This window comes from Cornus florida, unplaced genomic scaffold (assembly GCF_030987335.1).
Source record: "Cornus florida cultivar Cherokee Brave unplaced genomic scaffold, ASM3098733v1 CherokeeBrave_3.0.0_Hap2_Chr01, whole genome shotgun sequence".
In the NCBI taxonomy this organism is placed as follows: Eukaryota; Viridiplantae; Streptophyta; class Magnoliopsida; order Cornales; family Cornaceae; genus Cornus; species Cornus florida.
The window spans coordinates 835709-850961 of record NW_026775571.1 but is presented as its reverse complement, the minus strand read 5'-3'; the positions used below and the strand labels follow the sequence as shown (position 1 = coordinate 850961).

Below are 15253 nucleotides of genomic sequence, written 5' to 3'. Positions count from 1 at the left end.
CATTATATATATATACATAACATTTTTCGCATTTCACCTTATAATAATCATTAATAACTCGTCCCCGGGGGCTTGGATGAGATGAGAGAGTTATTGGCTTGGGATATCACTTGCCCAGGTTCGAGACTCTCCCACTCTTTTATATCTTGGACTAAAATTGTTGCTGAGGTGTGGGGTCATAGATAGTATCTCCGGTTTGCAGTCTGGGGTGAGTCTCTAAGGGGCCCTACCAGGGGAGTTTCGTTGCCAGCTAAAAAAAAAAAAATCACTAGTAACTCATATTATGTTAGGGGACCCACCCGAAACGCCGTGGATGTCCGTCCGTCGAAACAAACGAAAGGAACGCGCCTCGTATATATTTGTTCGCTGGAAGATTCATGATCAAACCCCATAGAGAGAGAGAGCTTAAGCACACAGCTCTTGTCTTACTCTCGGATTCTGTCAAGGTTTAAGGCAGGGAGAGGGAGGACCTTCTGAATCTGATAGAGAGAAAGGATAGGATAGATGGCCAGCTGGATATGGACGCCCCATCCGCAGGTTGCTTCTGGATACTGCTCAGAGTATTATAATAATAAGAATAATGGTCTTATTTTCCATAGTCGTCATCATCATCAGACTCGCATCCGCTGCTACTCCGATTTTCATCATCACACTCCTCGCTCAAATGCCACTGCCACTGCCACCAGAAGTCATTCCCGCAGCAGAATCTATTGCAATTCCAATAATAGCAGCAACAACAACCAACCAGAAAGAGCAGGAATCCAGCTTTACAGCGAGATCGAAAGGTCTATTTAATATAATTACTCACTCATTCCCTCAGTCTTTAATTTTTCAAATTTCCTCATTTATTTTTATCCTCTCGTTGCTGCTCCTTTGATAAATAATCAATTAATTTACATCTATTTGCATTCAGTCCGCTTATGATTCGTTGTTGGAAAATAATATTGTTACGTTATGTTGTTAATGTTACACTTCCGCTGTAGACTGTAGTATAGCCGGTCACCTAGCAAATGCAAAAGATCAGTCCACAGTTATCACTTCTAGTGCTAATATAATGACTTGCAGAGCTATGGCTTTGGCCTGTGTACTTATCATTGCTTAGAGTTTATAGTCTAAGGAGACCTTGGTGATACTTCCATCTACATATTTTTAAACATGTGTATGAAGGGGAATGGTCTGAGAAGATGTTATTATTGATGGTTTATGGTTTGAGGAGACATTGGTGATTCTTCCATCTACATATTTTTGAACATGTGTATGAAGGGGAATGATCTAAGGAGACATTGTTGATGGTTTATGGTGTGAGGTTGATTCTTTCATATACATATTTTAAACATGTGTATGAAGGGGAATAGTTTGCGGAGACATTATTGGTTGTTTATGGTCTGAGGAGACATGGTTGGTTGTTTAGGGTTTGAGATTGTTGATTTTTTATGTTCTGAGGAGACACTTTGTTTAGTTGATCAATACTTCATTCGAGAGTAGATCATCTCCGGTCAAATAAGCACTCTGTTTTTCACTACCTCTCAGCAGACATTCTGACGAAGGATGTTGGCAAGACTGTATTTGAGGATGCATTGTCCAAGTTGGGCGTTTGAGATATCCACGCATCAACTTGAGGGAGAGTGTTAGCCGAGGTATGTTAGCCTATAATCATGGGATTTGAGGGCGTAATTAGTGGGATTTGATCACGTAATTATTGTCATAATTAGTGGAGTTTGACCATGTAAGTATTGTAAATTGTATTTCTGACTAATATAAATATATGGGTGTAGAGATGTCACACTACAAACCCTTTCCTAAATATGATTCAAGCCTTTACATATATCTTTTGTATTCCTTCTATCTTGTATTCCTTCTGTTTCCAACTCAGAAGGACTAAGTCCATAGTTTCTTTTAGCTGTTGATGGGTTTGCATGTCCACTTTGAACATGGAATGATGTGCTTATGAAGTTTTTAAGTGAAGAAGCATCATCTTTGTGGTCAATGGGCATGACTGAATGATTGTTCATTCATAGAATGGTTTTTGTTAATTAAAATTTAACTTGGTATGATCTGAATGATTTATTGTGCAGCATGAAATAGGACTTTAAAAGAAGGAATGATTGAGGTAGTTTGTTCAGCAACCATCTCCCTGCTTTTTATATGAGAAGCTTGGATTTGTAGTGATTTATTTGTTCAATGTGACACAACACATAATCTTATTTATTTGTGTCTTGGCCCACTTCACAGAATCTGAAACAATCATATGTTCTTTATTTTTTATTTGCAGAATACTTACTGAGGCTGTAAAGCAAACTCAAGATGGTTGGGGAGGCTCAAGAAATTGGATCGAAGTTGAGGTGTACTTTCATTTAGCTTTTTTACCAAGTACTATATGCCTTCTAGTCTATTCCTATGTAGTGATCTTATCAAATAATTTTGCTCTTAACATTGTCCTTCCTTACAAACTGTACTTGGTAAGATCAATGGGTATTCCAAAAATCACAGAATAAGAAGTTCATTTTGTTTGACAGTGGGTACTTTGTAGGGAACATGAGAGTTTTTTTTTTTTTTTTTTTTTTCCTAGTTGGGTGCTCACACACACATGCCTCCATGGAGGCTCGAACCCTTGACCTCTCTTTGAGAAGTAGGGGCTTGGTACCGCTAGGCCACTGGCTTGTTGGTAACATGAGAGTTAATGTAACACAAGAAGTATTCAGGGCAATTGAGGTTGACTTATTGATTATGTTCAATAAGGTCTGCTGGTAAAGTTTGTTAGATTCTACGTTACGTGAACTTGCGGTTGTGTGTTAGTTGTTGATATGTGAATGCTCATTTTTCTCATAGTAGGATTAAGCCCCCTATCTAATATCATCGGAGGCGTGCGAAGGTGGCTCAGGCTAAGATTCTGCTAGTGAGTGTAATGGTATAAGCCTCCTCCATTATCAGATGCAGGACCTTTATTCGCATCAAATCGTCCTATCTTAGCATTTTCATAATATAATCCGTATGAACGTCAAACAACTTTGCTGACAATTACATATTTTTTGTTTGGTCAGAAGAGTCCTTGGAATATTTTGGTTTCAGTTTCGCTATTTTTATTTTGGAATATTAACAAAGAAGAGAGAATTATGATCTGGAAGTCAATCTGGGGCAAAGGGGTGAGCATTATTGGAGGCAAAGAGGCAATAAATTGGGGTTTATCAGGACCAATGCTGCGAGCTTCTGGAATACAACTGGAGAGCCAGCAGGAAGATTAGTTGGGGAAAAGAATTTGGAGTTGGTCCTTGGTGAGCCCATTCCAACCCCAAACTATCCGCCAGTTGGACTCTTTCTTGCTCTCCAGATGGGAATGTAAAGGAAAAATGGATATGTTCACACTAAAGCAAGAAGCGAACGGAAGATATCGAAATTCCCTAACTCAACTTCCCTCTCAGACTACGGGCTGATTGCTTCCTGCAAGACTCTCTATTATTATGACATGGCTAAGATTATAGCCAATAGACTCAAAGGGGTGCCGGCCGTAGCATCGTATTTCCCTCACTTACGATGACCGAAGATCAAAAAAGAAAAGCCTAACGTCTTCAAGGGCTCGCACTCTAAAAGCTGCCTTAAAGAATTGGGCATTTTAACAAAGTGAATTGGGATCCCAAAGCCATTGTGGACAGAGCGATGTTGAACTTTTATGAGTTTAAGGAGAACTCTGAAAAAGATTCTCAAATGGCTACGCACAGGCCCGACGCCAATCTCTCCCTTCAATGCTGGTGTACTCCTCCTCCCATGGGAAGAATTAAGCTAAGTATAGGATTTATCAAATCTCAAGTGTAAGTACACAGAGATATGGCTAAGTAATTATGTTTTTATTTTTTAATACTGTCGTGACTCATGAATATAGGCTGTTTACAGCCTGTTATTAGCTGACAGAGTTGACTATTCTGATCCATATAATCTGCTAGCTTGATTATAGGAATATTCTGATGCTGCTAGCTTGATTATAGGAATTAATATTTGATTAGCTTAAATTCTGGTATTTGGCTAAATGATTGTATTGATTGTCTGCCTTGGGTTCCTATATAAACCCACATGTACTCACACTGTGGAATATACCAGAATTCTTCTCTTCTATTTTCTAGCTCTTATTTTTTTCCAACATGGTTAAAGAGCGGAATGCTCCTGAGACCCATATGCATATCATGTCTTCCTCTTCCTAGCCCAGTCCCCACCATAATCTCCTCTGCATCACCAGCCTACCTCTGCTCCGCATCTTTGTTGTTCTTGCGTATCTTTCACATCTGATTCTTTTTCTTCCTCCAATAGTTCTATTCAGTTTTGCGTTTTCTTATGTAAATAGTTTTATATCTCTTAGTTGTTTCATTATGTAAATAAAAAAAAAAAAAAACAAGGGAAAAAAAAAAAAGAAAGAAAAAAGAAGGGTTACAGCTTCATCGACTCGATGGCATAGCATTGCCTTGCTTGGAAAGAATCCTCTTGTTGATCTCGTAGCACGGATCCTGTTCTTGCTCGGATATCGTCTCGTTCTTGCTCGGTTTCCATAGGTGACAAAACAGATAGCAAATATCCTCTCTTCTTCGGTTCCATGACAAATATCGAACTGAGGGTCCTAATTACCTTCAATGGGCTCGAGGTGTCCAAGTTGCTTTGAAAGCTCGAGGAAAGTTCTCTTATCTTCAGTTAATCAAACCTACCAATGCCAAATTGGTTGATACTTGGGAACAAGAAGATGCCCAAATTATGACTTGGTTATGGAATAGTATGGAGCCGGAGGTCTTCAACAATGTCTCTTTTCTTGAAACCACTAAAGAGATTTGGGATGCCCTAAAGGAGATGTATGCAAAACATCTCTCGGATTCATCATCTATGTGAGGATTTTTTCCCCACTACACAAGGAGATCGATCTATTGAAGATTACTACTCCACCTTGAAAGGTATGTGGGAGGAATTAAGTGTGTATCATCTATTGACTACTGATTTGGAGACTCAGAAACACTACAGCCATAAAGAACCTTCCTTAAGCGACAAACACTATACTGATACCCCACCGAGCAACAAACCCAGGTGAGGTGGTTGCTCCATAAAAACCTCTTCAACTAAGTCACCATGTAAAAAAACGTTCTTAACATCCAATCGAAATAGGGGCCAATTACGATTAGCAGCAAGAGAAATGAGAACTCGAATAGACGAAGTCTTTGCAATTAGAGAAAAAGTTTCATTATAATCACCATCATAAGTTTGTGTGTACTTCATAACTAGTTGCGCCTTTAAATGCTCAATAGAACCATTAGGAAGGTATTTCACATTGTACACCCACTTACAACCAACAGGTTTGATACCAGGAGGCGAAGGAACAAGATCCCATGTCCCATTACGATGAAGGGCATCCATTTCATCTTCCATTGCTTTTCTCCAACCCGGATTAGAAAGAGCATCCTGCACATTCTTGGGAACACGTGTAGTAGACAATTGGGATGAAAAACATGAGAAAGAGGGTGATAAAGAATTATATTAGACATAGTTAGTAATGGGATGATGAATGACACAAGACCGAGTACCTGTACGTACAACAATAGGTAAATATCAGACGGAGCAGATGGTGCAGGATCCAAAGACTCCGAAGAAGGTGGTTGAAGCATGGTACGCGGCTTGGGTCGCCTAGTGTAAACCTGTAATGGCGCAGCAGATTGGAGAGGAGCCGTGTCATGACCCAAAACATAGGCAGTGAATAAATTGAGGTTTAAACACAAACCAGCCTACTTTCCATCACCCCCTTTCAACATACAACCCACAACAGAATGTAGTCCCAGTCACCAAAATCCTTTACAACACATTGTATATATACAATCTGGCCTCAATTACATCAAAATTGTAACGACCCAACCTCGGAGGTCCGAATCGCTATACGGGTCCCTACTCGGACCCGAGGGCACACAAGGGCAAAATGGTCAGTGCAAGGGAAATATGGGGAAGAGCTGACTATAAGTAGTCAAATGGGGTTTTCTAACATCACTTTAACCAATTTAGTCCCTTTCATAAGTTCATAATGGCCATAGGTATAATTTCACACACTTACACACTCTCAGTTTGAAGGATTCTTCGACACCTCCTCACTAAAACAGCTATAACTCTCAGTGTAATTGGAATTTGAGGATGATATTGATATCATTAGAAAGCTGACTTCGAGCCAGTCAGTTTAGACTCAAGAACAACCCTATTTGGGTTTGAAACGAGGGAGTTATAGCCATTCGAAGTTTGGGTTGACAACTAGTGGACAAGCAAGAGTGCTCGATCGATCGAGCCTAACTCGACCGATCGAGTCCAAGCTCAAATGGTGGGGTTGAGAGCATGAAATTTGAGGTTTTTCTCAATTTTTCTAACTATGGGAGGCTCGATCGATTGAGCCGGGACTCGATAGATCAAGCTCGACCCTAAAAATTGCCATTGACTTCCAATGAAGCCCTGGTTGGTTCCTACATTGAAATTTAAGACAAATGACACTTCCATACATTTAAAACCTGTCCCAAAGCAATCATGAAAACATAGATACACTCCCAAAATATCATCTGTACGTTATAATGGTTCAAAATAACTTCAAGGTGAAAACTTTGTTGTCATCCTCATCACTTACATGCCCAAATTATACAAATAACATCCCAAAAAAATAAGTTTACAAGTTAGAGACCCTTAAGGTCTTAATTACAATGCTTTATACAATTAAACGGATAACGTCATCTTTACAAAAATAATCGTCATAGTTAAGCTTTGTTTATAAAAATTACAAGAGAGGGTTTCATCAACCTCTACTACACTTGTGGAGGAACGTCATCAACCACTTCCTTGTCGTGACCTGAAAAATGTTAAAGGGGAAGGGGTGAGTACGGAGGCTTAGTAGAAGTTGCCTAAGGCATCCCTTGAGCCACGAAACACATAATGGGAATAAAAAAAAACCAGGGTCATGCATTGGGGTTTCTATAGCATTTAAGTTATATAATCTTTCTTGTCACGGCAAATGTACAACTTATCACAAGTATTCATAAAAATGCAATGCAATACACCATGTCCCCAACTTGGTCTTTACTGACCCTAAGTCACACCGAAAACCACTAACTGACTTTACCGAGGCGAGATGGATTAGCTATCCCTGGCCTTTAAACCGACAACCATTTAGGGCCTAGTAATCAATTTTACACGACCTAAATCGGCACGCGCTCCCTCTAAGTCAAAGTTAGCACCGAACTCGCGAAATTTGGTTCTTTTTATGAAATTTCATTTCAAGTCCCTTTCTCCCTTTCCTTTCCCTATCATGCCATGCATATGCACCAATGTTCTCAATTAGACAATTCTACTAAAACAACAACAACAACAACAACAACATGAATATGTCATCCTTTAGCAATTTAACTCAACATGGCATTTTATGAAATTTAAACATCACCATAGCATACTTCCCAATGTAATCGCAATTAAGGCAATTCCTATACTTTAAACACAACATACTCATCATGGAGTTCACTTCTTCTCAACTAAGTTAGCACTTAACACATAGCATGGAAAAGCATTATACTTGTCACATATAAACATGCTTAGCTCACATTACTACATCATCATCATTTAGCTAGCAATAAAATCATAGTCATGCATTCCATATGAAATTCATTGTAGTACAGGGCAAAATACTTCAATGAAAGTCAAAGTACAAGGTCTTAGAAAACCCCTACCTCAATTTGGTGCAACCAAACAAGCCCTTAGGCAAGCCCAATTTCGAAATCTCTCTAAACCCATGCACGAATGGTATCAAAAGATGGCCCTCTCCAAGCTCGTCCACTTTCTTTCCTATGGCATCATCAAAATCCTAGCCTAAACCTCCCAAATCTTGGCTTGAAACTTGCAGATATATATGTATAGATATATATATATATATATATATATATATATAGAGAGAGAGAGAGAGAGAGAGAGAGAGAGAGAGAAAAGTCTAGAGAGAGGAGGTGGTTCGGCTGAAATGAAGAGGAAGAGGGGTTGGCCTTGGTCCTCATTTTGAATGAAAGGCTCTCCTTGAGCCAAGTGTCAACATGTGGATGGTTACTAATTATGGCTAAGTTACACAAATGACCTTCCTCTTCCTTTGAAATACCCTCTACATCCCACAAAATATCTACCTCTAATATATAGATACATGTGTGTATATATATATATATATGTAAGTGTGTGAAAAGACCACAATGCCCCTCAATGCAAATGACACAATCGGGAGAAGTTCCCGAGCCTGGAAATCGTCTCAACTTTCGAAAAATTCTAAAAATGACACTGTCACCTCTAATTGACTTAAAATAAATAAAAAATGCATTTCTAAAACCCTTGGCTAGAAAAATAACCGAAACAGCTCTCGTGGCCCTTGTGGCACGCAAAATAATTAAAATAAAAAAAATCGAAAAAATCAAGAAAATCCGTGACATTACAAAGATCGTCAAGTCACCTCTATACAAGCATTTCAGAAAATACCTAACATACAAAACCAGTTCGGTTTCTAAATATGGCTAGTCAGCAATTCCCAAATCTCCAATTGATCTTTGGGTACCTGAAAAATGATAGGGTGGGCTAACAGCCCAGTAGGAAAGCCATAACAGGAGCTTCAAAGAGGTTTAAAGGCACATGGAAGTGAGTTTATAGAAAATATGTAATCATTTGTATTACAAAACATATATATACAAGATAAAGTTGTTTCTCAGCAAAATGGAACAAGAAACTCAAGAAAGGATGAACAACATCAGGATTTGATTATCAATTTGAGTGAAACACACGTAGCAATTGAAACAGATAATTTCATGGCCAAACCAAGGAATTTAGGCAGTAAAACCACTTGAAGCAACTCAAGGTATAGAGAACCCTACCCAAAGATGACAAAAATGAAGATGGGGATGAGGTGGTGATGTATTCTACAGCCCAGCTCCTTTTCTCTTCTTCCTTTCCCTTCCTTCTTCTCTCTATCTCACACTAAAACCTCACTGCTGGAACTTTCATGCTCCCTCTCTACTGTTTTCTTCTGTGTCTTGGTTCAAGTGTGGATGTAATAGAAGAGAAGAGAAGGCAGTTGGCAGTAACAGGTGTAAGGTTCTGCAGACACGTGTCTCTTGGGTTGTGATATAAGACAAGGTGTTAGGAAGACTGATATGGCTTTGACACATGGCTGCCACCAAGACAGATTTTGATTTAATTGCAACCTCTCCCGAACTAACTAAATAATCACACAAAGGCCTCCAAATAAAATCCTATAACTTCAATAAATCATACTTTATATCCAATGTCACTAATCATGATTAAAGGTCACTAATCGTGATTAAGAGTCACTAAACACAATTAAGATGTCACTAAGCATGTTTAAGAGCCACTAAGCACGATTCAGAATCACTAAACATGATTAGAAGGCTTAATTAAATCTTAGGATATCACAAGCCGGGCAAGGAGACAGTGAGGGAAGAGGAAAAGGAATAGTTGGCAAAGTTGGCTCAGGAGTAAAATCAATAGGAGAACTAGTCTTTGAAATATGGAACGGACTCGCAAAAGGAGACATCTGCACTAGTGAAGTACCGCTGAAGAGTAGGACTGTAACAATGATAGCCCTTCTGAGATCGAGAATACCCAAGAAAAACACATTTAGTGATATGCGGATCAAATTTGTCAAAACCAGGTCCAAGGTTATGGACATAACATACACACCCAAAGATTTGAGGAGTAAGAGTGAAAAAGGCTGAATCAGGAAAGAGGACTGAATGGGGAGATTTCCCTTGCAACAGAGAAGATGGCATTCGGTTAATGAGATGATAGGTAGTAAGGACTGCATCGCTCCAAATCCATTTACGGACGCGCATATGAAATAAAAGGGCACGCACCGCTTCCAAGAGATGATGATTTTTACGTTCAGCCACACCGTTTTGTTGTGGGGTATAAGTACATGAGGTTTTGTTGTGCATATTCTTTGGCATTGTCGGAACGCAAAACTTGAATGGGACATCCAAATTGAGTTTTGATTTCATTACGAAAAATTTGAAAGATAGAAAATAACTCAAAGCGATTTTTCATTAAGAACAACCAAGTCATGCGAGAATGATCATCCACAAATGTCACAAAATAACAAAATCCATTACTAGAAATATGCTTTGTTGGACCCCATACGTCTGAATGAACTAACTGAAAAAGGATTGGATGCACGTTTATTAACTCAAGGTTTGAAAGATACACGATGATGTTTACTAAGCTGACACGCTTCACATGACGTAGACAAAACACGGCTAAGACTAGGGACTTGATGCTGCAAAACCGGAAGTGAATGGTGGCCAAGACGACAATGCCACTGAAATGGAGATAGAGATGACTTAAGAGCCTTGGAGTGCTGCTCAAAGTCAAAGTAATACAAAAGAAGTTTTGGGTTTTGGCTTACTCAAACTGAGAGCCAAGAGCTATAATTATATACAAGAATAGTGTACAGAAAAAGGAAACCAAATCAAATAAAATCAGGAAAGATGTCAAAATCAGGTTGTTGGGCACTATGGAGGACTTTGTGGAGGAAGATTGGAACGGAGCTTGATTATATCACCGTTTTTCACCCTCAAAGGGCAAACAGAAGTTGTCCATAGGAGTTTGGGAAATTTGTTGAGATGCTTAACGGGCAACAACCACAAGAATTAGGATTTTACTCTACCCCTTGTCGAATTTGCTTATAAGTAGTCAAAGACTCGTACTGCCACTCTTTCTGCTTTTGAGGTTGTCTATGGAGCAAAACCATATAGTGTGCTTGATTTGGCTTGAATTCATATTCCCAAGAAGGCCAATATGAAGGCGGAAAATATGGCTGAACTTATGCAAGAAATTCATATGAAAGCAGGACAACAAATTAAAGCATCAAATGCGAAATATAAGGCTAATGCTGGTCATCACAAAGGAAGATTAATTTTTGAAATTGGACATTATGTTTGGGCCATTCTATCAAAAGATCGAGTTTCATCTTGTTCTTATAACAAGATGAGGGATAGAAACATTGGTCCATTCGAGGTGATTAAGAAGTTAATAATAATGCCTACTAGCTTAAGTTACCAAGTCATATTCACACATCAGATGTTTCTAATGTCAAGCATTTGGTTACTTACAAGAGTTATTCTTCTGATGAGGATTTGAACAACTCGAGAGCAAGTTCTTTCCAACACGGGGGGATTGATGTAGCTGAGGACCCAGTATAAGATTTCCTACAATATTGGGAACACCCAAAAAAGGAAAGAAGTGAAGGAAGGGAAAGAAGAACCAGGTTTCTAGTAATTTTTGACTTGTTTCTTGTTTTCAGTAATCTTCTAATTTTCAACAGCTTTCCTGTTTTGGTTTTGATTTATATTTGGTAATAAAGTCAATCTATGGCTAAGGTTGAGGAGGAAAAAATTATATTAAAAGCCTTGTAATTTCTAGGGTTTGATCAATAGTGGAAGAGATAATTTTACAACAATTAAATGTTTGCTTTTCAATTCTCCTTTCTCTTGCATTGTCCCTTTGTTTCGTTTTAATAATTGCTGTGAAGAAGATTTGAACGTTTCCTCTTGGTAATGCGGCGTCATAATATTGTTTTTTTATGTGAATAGAGAGTTCAATTTGTGCACTTCAATCATTTTGAAATTTGAATAAAACATGTAATATATATATATATATATATATTTTCACACACACAATAGTAGTTATTGATTTACAATGACATTGGAAAAAAAATAAATTTACAATTATATAGTAAATTTGAAATACTGGACGTGCTTGCTAGGTGCATGTCAAATTAGATTGTTGGACACATTTTACCAACGTCCATGTCTAACCTGTGTAACACAAGTGCCATACACATTTAGTAGAGTCCACGAACACATAGATCTGGGTCATATCCAAGGTCATGGCTCAACTCTTCCTAGGCGCTTGAACATCATCTTTACCCTTTAACTAGTAGAAAACTAACAATTGACTTTTATTTCGTGCGGAAGTTCACTTAAGTTTTTCTCTCTCCCTTTATTTTTTTATATGGGTAGAAATTTTACCAACCTTATTAAATAGACATACTATTATATTATCTCAGGGAGCATGGGTTCTGAAACCAAGGAACACAAACCCAAGGTCCATTGTACATTTTGTTGGAGGCATATTTGTTGGTGCTGCCCCACAGCTTACCTACCGTCTATTTCTTGAGCGCCTTTCAGAAAAGTGAGTGGCTCTGTACTATAAATACTTTTCAGTTTCCCTGAATTGGTTGCCACAATATACATCTGTGATGTATTTTTTATGGTTGCTTATCTTTGTGATAACTATATTGCCTAGATGTTTCTTCGTTTAAACTTTCAATTTTTCTTTACAATTTTTCATGTAATATACATTGGAGTATGCACTCTAATGAAGGAAAACTGATTATGAATTCAAATGCTTGGTTTGCTCAACTGAGCACTTTTGGTATGTGGTTGTGGAGGTCTGCAGAGAGGTGGGATTTGTTCTGGTGGAAAGAAAATACGGATAGCAAAGGGGGAGTGGTCTCCACTAGAGGTGAGAGGATGGCTCGTGGTTGTGGAAAAGCAATTGAAAATAGTTGGGAGTTCTCTAAACACAACATCTTTGTAGTGAAATATGGTGCAAAGAGGTATTCTAAGTGAAATCTTTCTAGATCTTTTTCAGATAATGATTTTAAGGATGCTTTATTGGAGAAGAATGTATCTTAGATAAGGCATATAGTTTGTAAAATTCAGTTTATTATGGCAGTTTAGGACTAGGAGAGAGAGTCAGTAGCATCTTATTTCAAGTATAGATTTCCAGCACATTTGGTAGCAGGGATATGTTGAGTTGGATAGTCTAAAGGAGTCTCATATTTGAGTGAGCTTGTTGTAGTAGGCGGTGGTGGTTTTGGGGGAGGTGGGAAGAGAGGGGAGGGGGAAGAAAGGGGGGCCTGGAGTGGTTGTCATTCAGTTTCTTGGGAGAGCATTTGGTGTAATGCAGTCTTTGTTAATTGTTCATTGGCTTTGCTTTGTTAGAGAATATTTTATACTTGTGGGTAGTTTAGTCTTTTCTCTTTTATTTGGTCAGCCGACTCGGCCATCCTTTAGGGCATATTTATTATTCTTGTATTTTTGTATTGAACAGCAGAATATGATATTCCCTCTCCTCTTCTATTCCGGTTGTACAAAAGTTCACATGGTATCAGAGCAAGATTGATTGTGGGAATTGAATCACACCTCTTGATCGCATCATAGAACCAAGTCATCGCATTGCAACAATTGAAAATCCTAATGGACAATCACACCATTGCAGCATCTGTTGCAATTTTTGATTCCAGTAGCATAGACTCTCTGTGTTCATCATTGCAGATATACGCAAACCCTGATCGAAATCAATTGCAGCAATCACATTGCAACAGCAACCATTGCATTGCAACATTCATAGACTTTCTTTCTCTTTCTGTTTGGATTTCCTTCATCTCACGACACTGCGTTGATTTCTTGCACAGAACCAGTACACCATCGCAGCACAACCAGTCGTAACTCCACTCACAGCACCAGTGCACCATCGCATTGATTTTTGGTGGAGTCCATTTGACATCCCAAATTGCCCCCCTTGGGGGGGGGGGGGGGGGGGGGGGGGGGGGGAAGAGGTTGTTGGCACTTATATGTGTGGACGCCTCCCAACCGTGTAGACATTTTTTGAAAATTGTGACCATGGCAACTGTGCAAAGCAGACAATATCTGCACAGCAGGGTGGTTGTGACAGTCCATTTCTATTCGAATCTTTCACTCTGTTCGACTTTATCACTCAGCCAATTGCAGTACCATAACAGTCGACAATGCAACAATCTCTTTGCTGCACAGTCACAACGGAATGACATCGCAATTCAATCTTTTTGTTTCTTCATAGCCAGTCAATGACATCTCGTCTTTTTCACAGCACAGTCTTGATTTTTTTTCTTTCTTTCTAGACCAGTATAGTTTCTGTTTTGTTGCTCTCATTGATTTGTTCTGTTTGTTCGACCAGCACCACAAGCGCTCTCTGTTTGCATCAATTTTAGACTCTATTTTTTTTTTTTTGTTCAATTCTTCAATTTTGGTTCATTATTCTTTCTTCTTCTCGGCTTGCATAGCAGTTCTTCTTTGTACTTGGGCAATGGTAATACGTAATACAGTCCTGCTTTCTTGGTTCTGTGACATTGGACAGTTGGTTATTGGTTGATTTATTTTAAAGATGGCCAGTGGGAATACTGACTCTCTTCAAACTATTAGTGTAAGGTTGACTAGTGATAATAATGACTATTAGGCTTATGTGATGAAGAATTTTCTATTGGGAAAAAATATGTGGGGTTATGTTGGAGTTATGGCTGTCCCATCAGATAAGAAGGTTGAAATAATGTTGAATAATGCTAAGATAATCACTTGGATTAATATGTTTTATATAATATATATGATGTTGTAGTTTATGAAATTAAGAGTAATATTATTTTTTTTTATCAACCTAATAAGGAAAAAAAAATGTGTTTTGCTGGGAAAAAGAAAGAATGATAGAAAGAGGATTAAGAAAGAGAAGGAATTAAGAGGATTAGGGTTTTGTTAGAAAAAGAATTAGGGCTTAGTTAGTAAAAATCCATAGAACAGAAAAAGTTCATGGAAACAAGAGGAAAAAGGAAAAAGTGACAAAAAGATTTTTGTTGTGAAAGGGAAAAAAGAAGTACATAGGGTTTGTGAAGAAGAAGAAGAAGAAGAAGAAGAAAGAAAAAAGGAGGACAAAGAGGATGTGAGAAAAGATGAGGATAAAGAAGATAGAAAAGAGGGGAGAGAGAGAGAGAACCGAAGCTTGGTCGGTGTAGAACAAGAGAGTCAAAGATGACCGTGTCAGAGTTTGAACCTTTGAACTAAAATAGAAGCATAAATATCTGATTGTTCCAAGTCGTGTTCACGGCGTGTCCGTGTCGTGTTCGCACAATGCCGAATATTCAAAAAAATGAAAAAAATTCAGACACATTTTTTGGCGTGTCTGACACCAGTCTGGCGTGTCCGGCGCATGTCGGTGTCCAACATGAATTCTTTGCCCTTTTAGGCGTGTCCATGCTTCCTAGGTTAGCTCAAATGGAGCCTGGAAGACTGAAATCTAATGAGTTGTGTGGTATTTTCAGCAAAGAGCATAGATTAGTTCAAGGTTTGGTGGCTTTTAGAGATAGACTTTGAGGGTATCCGTGGATCCATTCTTCACCAGAGTTCACTGC

At 38.6% G+C, this 15253-nt stretch overlaps 1 protein-coding gene across 2 annotated transcripts in view; it reads left to right on the top strand.

Annotated features, from left to right (window-relative positions):
• Positions 1-358: 358 nt before the first annotated feature.
• Positions 359-15253, top strand: part of LOC132277529 (uncharacterized) — a 68299-nt gene continuing 53404 nt past the window's right edge. Inside the window, exons 1-3 of one of the 2 annotated variants that reach the window (XM_059779437.1) lie at positions 359-785; positions 2273-2342; positions 12098-12222. In XM_059779437.1, the coding sequence (XP_059635420.1) occupies positions 505-785; positions 2273-2342; positions 12098-12222 (476 nt within the window). In that variant the 5' untranslated portion in view covers positions 359-504. The remainder of the gene's footprint in view (positions 786-2272; positions 2343-12097; positions 12223-15253) is intronic. The other variant, XM_059779398.1, reaches the window with a different exon arrangement.